Genomic DNA, 7,743 nt, shown 5'->3' with positions numbered 1-7,743 from the left:
CCGATGGTGGCGTGTCTGCGACGTCCTCGCGGAGGCGCTGGGTTCCTACGCCTGTTGATGCGCAAGCTTGTGGATGGCAAAGGTCAGCGGTGAGGGGAAGGTCGTGCGTGGTGGTTGTTAGTGCGAGGTGGCCGGGCTCCGACGCGGTGGAGGTGGCGACCACAGCGGGCTTGCGGGCCAGATCTTGTCCAGGCGGGCCGAATCAGGTGACTGCTTTACGAGCATTTGGGCCCAGGCTACGCGGGCGCACTGCCCCCATCTGGTCTGTTGCCCTGCTGGGCCCGTACCGCCACCATCTGCATGTGTGACCTCGGGGTGCTCTTGTGTCGCGATCGGTTGGGTTTGTCGTTTCATGTGCTTCGGGAGAAATGCTTGCCAGCGTGTCAGGCACCGACGCGGTGGCACCTGCGGGTGTCGTCATTCCTACTTGTAGGGCATCGAGGTGACCGGTTCACTGGTCCGAGCAGCAGCGGCGTGTTGGCGTCACACCCCTTCTTGAAGGTGTTGCCTTGATACTCAACGACCTGTGGCGCTTGTAGCATGGTGGGACAATGTCGGAGGGTGTGTCGGTTGCGGTTCTACATGTCGTCTCTCCGTTGTGATCTTCCCTTGTATCGGTTTAGTCTTCATGTTGGGCATGTTTGTTTTGTTGCTCCAGTATTTTACTTTTTCGAATGGTTGTATGACGTGGTTGCTTTATTTGTAAAGTGGGGCGAAATCCTATTTCGAGGAGGATGTACAGTTGCGTTGAACTACTTCTCACGTACAGTAAAGTAAATGTAGGAGTGGAAAATACACATTTCCCTTTATGTTTCTTCTAGAGTATACCGGCTCCTTTAATTCATAGAAATTATATAGGAATAGGGTAGGATTTGGATTATATAGGAAAATTTTCTATATAAATTGTTTGATTCATAGGAACATGTCCTGTAGAAATTATTCCTATAAAGATCTTATAGTGCAAATCTTACAAAAAAAACATTAGATCATATCTCATGGAAAATTTACTTTATTACAATCAAACAAACTTCATCGCTCTATAAGTTTCTATAAGTTTCAAGTATGCATGACATCCTAATCCTATATTTTTTCTATTTTTATATTTTTTTTCTATACTATGAATCAAAGGAGCCCTACATATCATTGGTTGCTTCTTTCCTTGTGTCTGGTATCAAGGCTTTGAACCGATCCAATGTAAATGACTGTCAAGCTCGTCCCGTCGAGTCTCGCCGTTGGCGATTACCGGTTCACGCGTGAGGGTTGTCGATTCCCGCGCGAACCAAGCGTTTGGCACGCTCGGAAACCAAACGCCGATTCCCGCTCGACTGTGCCTACATAATGGCCACCGATGCGATGGCTATGGCAATCCCTATCTACAAGCCATGCACGACCATGAAAACACCTGGAGGCGCATCACCGCCTTGGCTCGTGTCCGTAATCCAGAAGTTCCAGAAAGAGTGCATATCCACACGCTTCGAGGCGGAGCAGACCGACGTGTCCGTCCGCGAGGACGAGCTCTACGGCCCCTACCGGGGAAGCATGGGGGAGGCGGCGGGGCGCGTGGCCGCCACCTTGGAGGGCGAGTGGGCGTCCCTCGAGTCGCTCCACAGCCAGCCTCTATCGGCGACCACTGCCGAAATCGAGGCGTCCAATGCCATGTTCGCTGAGAACGTAGCTCGGTGGGTGGGGGTCGTAGGATACCCTGTGTGCCCTAGCCCACAGATATCATCTACCTCCACGACGATGATGACCTCGACGACTTCGGCGAAGAGGAGGTCGTTGGCGTGACAGAGGAGCAGCGGGCGTTGGTCGCATCGTTCGAGACCTCCCACGGGACACCAATCGTCATCAGGCCTTGGCGGCGAAGGAGCAAGCGCTCTCCCAAGCACTCGCCATGAGGCAAGCATACGAGATGTCGACCCCGGCGGAGGTCCACCGAACAACAAATGAGGAGGCGGTGGCGGCGAGGCGGTGGGAGTAGCCGCGGGTGGACCAGGAGATCTAGGAGCTAGAGGCTGCCTCAGCTGTGTTCGAACCAGAGACCATGGTGGCGAGGGACATGGCACACTACCAGGCCGACCTGGACATGGCCAGAGCCCGCTAGGATGAAGCTCTGGCCCAGGGGCAGGCACGCCGGCTAGAGGACGTGTCTACCTCCATGAGCCCTTGGGAGACCTTCGCCGCCTGCACGGGCCGTCAAGGAATGTTGGCCATGCGACTACGAGTAACCCTGACCATAGTATGCCACGCGACAGCGAGTAGATACAACTGTTGTAGTTTAGGTTAACTCGTCTAACCATCTTTACCCTGAATAGATAGTCCTTTTTTGGCTAACAAATATTAATGAAAAATTGTTTACCAGATGGGCCCGGATACCAGCGACGCGCAAGCTGACCGGGCAGCGTCTGTGTCAACGCTTTCGATCCATTTTTCGTCCACGCAGACATCGGGCAGCTGGAGATGCCCTAAGCCTCTTTGAACCTTTTTTTTCTCATACATAGTGGATGGTTTTACTACAGTTCATCGCTGACAGGTAGACACGACCAATCCATGACTTTCTCTTAGTTCTCTATTGAGCATCGATCGGATGCAGGGTATAGCCTCCATTTCGAACAAAGAATTGACGCTTGTTAGTAGACGCAGCCACCAATGTCCGCCGTGCTTAACACAACAATTAGTGGTGACTCTTACAGCAGACCTCCAAGCTTGATCTGGACTTCTGGAGGAATCGTTTCTGAGAGACTAACAAGTACGGTGTAAACTTTGACTAAGTTTATACAAAAAATATATTTACATTTAGAATATCAAATCAATACTAGTAGATTCATCATGAAGTATATTTTCATATGGCATACATTCGTAATGTATTGTAGATATAAATATTTTTCTCAATAAACTCAGTCAAAGTTAGTGCGATTTGACTTTCACATATCATGTTACAACCTTTTGAACAGCATATCACATTTAATGATATGAGTTGGGGAGTATATCTCACTTATATGTTATTATTTACCAGATATATTGTTAAAATAAAGGTGCTGCTAAAGTTAACAGAAATTTTTGGGAGAAATCTTTATAGGGGAGCCCTATATGGAGATATAGGGGAGGAATTTTGGAGGATTACCTGGACTTGCCCTTGCTAACCAAATGCTGTTTCACATATTTCAGAACTTCTAATATGAAGAAGTCTACTGTCAACAAATTATAACACCTAAATGCAAATAACCATCATATAAACATTCCCAAAAGCATGCAGCAACAACCCATGTCATACCACCTTTTTTAGCGACACAACCAACGTTACTCGCGGGTTTCTAGCCATCTCCTGTTGCAAGCTGCCCTCTTCGCTCCAGCGCCGTTCTGCAGTCCTCACGAATTCATCCATGATCTCTCCAGACCACCCAAAATGCTGTACAATTATAGGCTCGAATCCAGCTCTCAGCATATTGGCTATCCTGCTTGGGGTGATCAGCACGTTGTATGAACTGCTTGAAGGTTCAGGCACCTGCATCTCTCTGATTGAAAATGACCCTTCTAATTGAATGATCTCTCTCAACTCTTCATCGGAAGGTCCATATATTGGTATGTAAAAGGAATCAAACTGTTCTTTGTTGATAACTCCCTGTTAATTGAATCAAAAGCTCCGGATGTCAAGTGCACAGTCATATAGGACTATATGTCAGTGTTAAAGTAAAGAAACTCACCTTTGAAACCATCTCACTTAAAATCTGAGCCACAGATTCCCAGGCATGAGTGAATTTGGAGGCAAGTTCTTCAGAACGCCTCCCCGCGAGGGAAACAACCATCCGGCCTCCTGATGCCAACTCTTTGGCTCTCATCTCAAGAAAAAGAGTAAAATCTTTCCTGAACTGCCGTGCATAAGCTCCAATGACCAAAGGTCGTCTTTCTATCCTAACATTCTCATCGATATCATACGCTGGGATTTGGTTCCTCTTAAGTTCTTCAGGAGCCTGTAGTCCCGTCCGCAAATAATCTGTTGTTAAAAAATGGATAAGTGATGCAATGGCGCCATCGAGCTGTGTAAAGTTCATACCTTCGAAAGCCAATGCAAGCTGTTGGATGAACAAACAAGATGCAAGGATCCACTGGTGAAGAGCCTCCCATAAAATGATCCTGGTACAACGCCAGTAACAACTGACTTGTGGCTTTGCTGGAATGCAACCAAGCTCTTCACAACCACATTGAAGTCATTGTCAGGAAGATCACTAAGAAGAACACAAACTTCTACTTGTGGCTGCTGGAAATGAAGACACTGATTGTGTATCGCATCAATGGCTATGGACACTAAAGCGAGTGCATTTGGACCAGAGGAACAGCCCAGGTCTGCAACCACCATGTTTCTAGGAAACAAGCTGCTGGTGCTGCATAAATCAGAGATGGTCTCTTCTATCATGAATCTCATCCTGTTCTGTTCAACATTCTGCAAGTGAGTTTCATCATTCGTCAGAAGATTCATTAAATCTTAGCTTCAGGAAATTGTATATGCCTTCTCGGGTTTCAGATTCTTGTTTTTTCCCTTATTTATAGTTTATATTTTCCAAAAAAAAAAGTAATAACATGGCAAAAGAAAAACAACAATAGTAAATCGATTAAGAGAGAGAAAAGATACCTGCAGGCTAGAGTTGCAAGCATAGCTTGTGTTCCCTTGTCCGCGGTTCATATGCACCAACTGCTCATGCTGGGAGGCCATGGATTTTGCTCAAGCAGGCCAAACTTCCGATCTTGCACCTTCAAAAGCCAGATAACAAGACAATGCTAATACTGTACTGGCTAGAAGTTCAGAGCTTTTATGTAGGTCAATCATAAGAAGATAACTATTATGGCGGCTTATTGGTACCGATAATAAGGCCAATGTCCTTTCTTCAATCTGTAGGACCAGCCAATAGAGAGAGGGAGAGAGAAAGGTTGAGTCAAAGCTTGATAAGGACATAGCACTACCTTCCAAAGTATTATATCCCCCGAAAACAAGCACGACCTGTTTTTAGATGGTGGTTTTGCCAGGAGAGCCACAGTAAAGCTAACAAAACTGCATGTATTTTTCTTCATTTGTGTGTCATGGCACACTTATCCGACAATGAAATAAAAATGTAAATTTCACTTTGTATCTTAAATTGCCGCTTGGTATCAACAGGTAGTACTATTTTGGCGATCCTATCAGCAATTTGTGAACTTTACACTTTGTATCAGGCGATCCTACTCTGCACCCTAAATAAACTCTGCAGGTTCAAGCTCCTATTCCGGCGATCCTACCAGCAGTTGTTTCAGTTCGTGGAGTTGCTTCAGTTTATGAAAAATCGTTCAGACTGTGGAATTGCTGATTGGTTGGGCAACACTGATGGATAAAATACCTTCATCTTCTACTAATATACAATGAAACTGATAACAAAGGATTAACTGCAGATTTCATTTACAAAGGGATAAATGAAATGGATGTAGATTCGAAATTACTTTGGGGTTTGGTCGGCCGTTGGCAAGCAGCAGGACTGGAATGGGGGAGCTGCGGAGAGCAGCTGCTGGCGTGCTGCGTTCAGGTTCCGGCGCCGAGACGGGGCACAAGCATGGTGGCGCATGCGCGCAGCTAGCACTCAGCAGAGGTGGCGGCCTGCACGGCGGGACCGCGGGAGGCGACACGGATCAGCGGAGGAGGAGAGGACGGCGCGGCGGTTCGCACATCAGAGGCCGGGTCGATGGACTGGCGCAGGGGAGGGGGGGGGCAACTATGGCCGGTGGCGAGCACGTCTGCGGGCGGTTGCAGGTCTGGGCGCAGCAACACAGAAAAGGCGAGGAGGGGGGAGGGGCGGCGACGATGGCCCGGCGCCGGCGGCGAGCCTGCAGAAGGTCTAGGAGCAGCAACAGAGAGACAGAGGCATCGGCATCGGGGGAGTAGATTTAGTTGGACTTTGTTTGACCTTTCGGTCGTGTGTAAGTGTGTAACACAAACATTTTCCTCATTACCAAAAAAATATACTCCAAACGGTATATACCACCTCTGTCTATAAAAAATATATTAAAAATGTATTTAAATTTAGATGTATCTAGACGCTCTTTACTATGCAGATACATCAAAACTTAGATAAACCTTCGACATCCTTTTATAGACAGAGTGTAACCAAAAAACACTCGGTCGATCCCTCTTGTGACAAATTGTGTGAGGGGGAGCGAGAGGAGACTAGTTGCGGCGACGGTGACGTCGACGGTACGGTTGGCCACATCGTGAACAAGGACTGGAGCGAGCTGGAACACTGACGTGGTGGAGCAGGTGGAGGTGAGCAAATAACTTAGCTTGAGGGATGGGGGTATCGGCGTCGAGGGGGTGAGGCGTCGCGGCAACATGCTGGTGCTGGCCGCGAGCGGGGAAGATAGCGGTCAGGCTGGTGGTGGCTGTGGGGGGTGCTGGAGGGGAAGAAAAAAACGAAGGAAGAAGATCGACCGAGTGCTATCTTGTTTTGCAGTCAACTGACCCTTAGAGATGTCCTATTTATATTGCATATAAGTATTGTTTTTTCTCCAATAACATTTAGGGCCAACAATAACTTACGCAAAATCTGGTAAGCCTTTCAATGCAATCTAGGGTGTATAATGGAGGCGTCTTTTTCACCAACAATTTATGGGATCAATAATTCGTCCAAAATCTGGCCAAGTATCATATAAGAAAGACTCCACAAGACGATATATACATGAAACTTTGATCACCTATACAAATCATTATTAGATGTACGTAGTAGTAACACACATAGATACAAGGAGTACTTCATCAGTTCGATCAGCGATCATCCGTTCACAAAACAGAGGAACAAAGCAGCATGGAGAGAGGGGCTAACTGCCCGCCATGGCGGCGAGCGATCACATGGATTTGAGCATGGCGGTGGTGCAGGAGCCGCCGGACTTGTACTTGAGCGCAGGGCGGCCGCTGCCGTAGTGGCAGCCGAGCAGGTAGAGCGCTAGCCTCTTCTTGGCCCTCCTGAGCAGCAGCAGCTTGTCCTCCCCCCACTCCACCACCGCCACCACCCACCTCCTGTCGCACCGGTCCTCGCCCACCTCATCGGCGGTGGCGTAGACCTGCCCCGGCTTACCGTCGCCGCCGGGGGCCGGCGACTCCCACTGGAGCGGGTAGCTGCGCAGGAACACCCGCCTGGTGCTGTAGTCCTCGTACCGGAAGCTCTTGGTCGGCTTCACGGCCGCCTCCTCCTCCCTGGATATCTTCCGGCCGAAGTGATCCTCCATTGCTATGCTAGCTTGGTAGCAACTTGGCTTGGTTTTCGACGCCGGTCGATGACTGGCTGGCTGAGCCCACGATGCGATCCCGCTGTGTATATATGCACAGTTAAGCGGCAGGCGGCCACGTCGGCCTTTAATCTCATTTCATTCTGCTGCCTTTAGTTTGTCGTGTGTGGCTGTGCTTTGTTTAACAATAATAATTCGGGTAGTTTGATTGGCATGGCACGGAGGTATTTTTCAATTGCTTTGCGGGAGAAGGATTTCCTTTACCGGTAATCTGACGGGAACCACCGGGACGACATCTAGTATAAACAATTTCTTGATCTGAAAAAAGAGTTATAATCTATCTCTGCATCGATGCGATTCTTTGCAATGAGCTCTTTCTCACCGCCAAGTTATTCCGAAGCACAAAACTTCGCAGAGTGCACCCTCCGTTTAAATAGTCTTCTCAGTTTTTTCAAGATACCAATGTATCCACACACTAAAATGCGATACATATACTTG

General features: G+C 48.2%; 2 protein-coding genes across 2 annotated transcripts; both read right to left on the bottom strand.

Moving 5' to 3' along the window:
- Positions 1-3,136: 3,136 nt before the first annotated feature.
- Positions 3,137-5,935, bottom strand: LOC127317064 (probable jasmonic acid carboxyl methyltransferase 2). The gene is made up of 5 exons (XM_051347587.2): positions 5,470-5,935; positions 4,631-4,749; positions 4,055-4,441; positions 3,705-3,971; positions 3,137-3,622 (listed from the first exon to the last, which is right to left on the bottom strand). Exons 2-5 carry the CDS (start codon positions 4,709-4,711, stop codon positions 3,269-3,271), a joined length of 1,089 nt encoding a protein of 362 aa, XP_051203547.1. The 5' UTR covers positions 4,712-4,749; positions 5,470-5,935; the 3' UTR covers positions 3,137-3,268.
- A 734-nt stretch (positions 5,936-6,669) lies between these two features.
- LOC127317066 (uncharacterized) lies at positions 6,670-7,345 on the bottom strand. The gene has a single exon (XM_051347588.2). It carries the CDS (start codon positions 7,243-7,245, stop codon positions 6,865-6,867), a length of 381 nt encoding a protein of 126 aa, XP_051203548.1. The 5' UTR covers positions 7,246-7,345; the 3' UTR covers positions 6,670-6,864.
- Positions 7,346-7,743: the final 398 nt, after the last annotated feature.

Source organism: Lolium perenne, chromosome 7 (genome assembly GCF_019359855.2).
Source record: "Lolium perenne isolate Kyuss_39 chromosome 7, Kyuss_2.0, whole genome shotgun sequence".
Classification (NCBI taxonomy): Eukaryota; Viridiplantae; Streptophyta; class Magnoliopsida; order Poales; family Poaceae; genus Lolium; species Lolium perenne.
The sequence above is the reverse complement of the archived record's forward strand: the minus strand, read 5'-3'. Positions and strand labels throughout refer to the sequence as shown.

Coding starts and splice junctions, on each gene's coding strand:
- LOC127317064 (XM_051347587.2), bottom strand. CDS start 4,711: ATGGCCTCCCAGCATGAGCAGTTGGTGCATATGAACCGCGGACAAGGG. Junction 4,442..4,630: donor CTTGCAACTCTAGCCTGCAG/GTATCTTTTCTC, acceptor ACTCACTTGCAG/AATGTTGAACAGAACAGGAT. Junction 3,972..4,054: donor GCTTGCATTGGCTTTCGAAG/GTATGAACTTTA, acceptor ACGGGACTACAG/GCTCCTGAAGAACTTAAGAG.
- LOC127317066 (XM_051347588.2), bottom strand. CDS start 7,245: ATGGAGGATCACTTCGGCCGGAAGATATCCAGGGAGGAGGAGGCGGCC.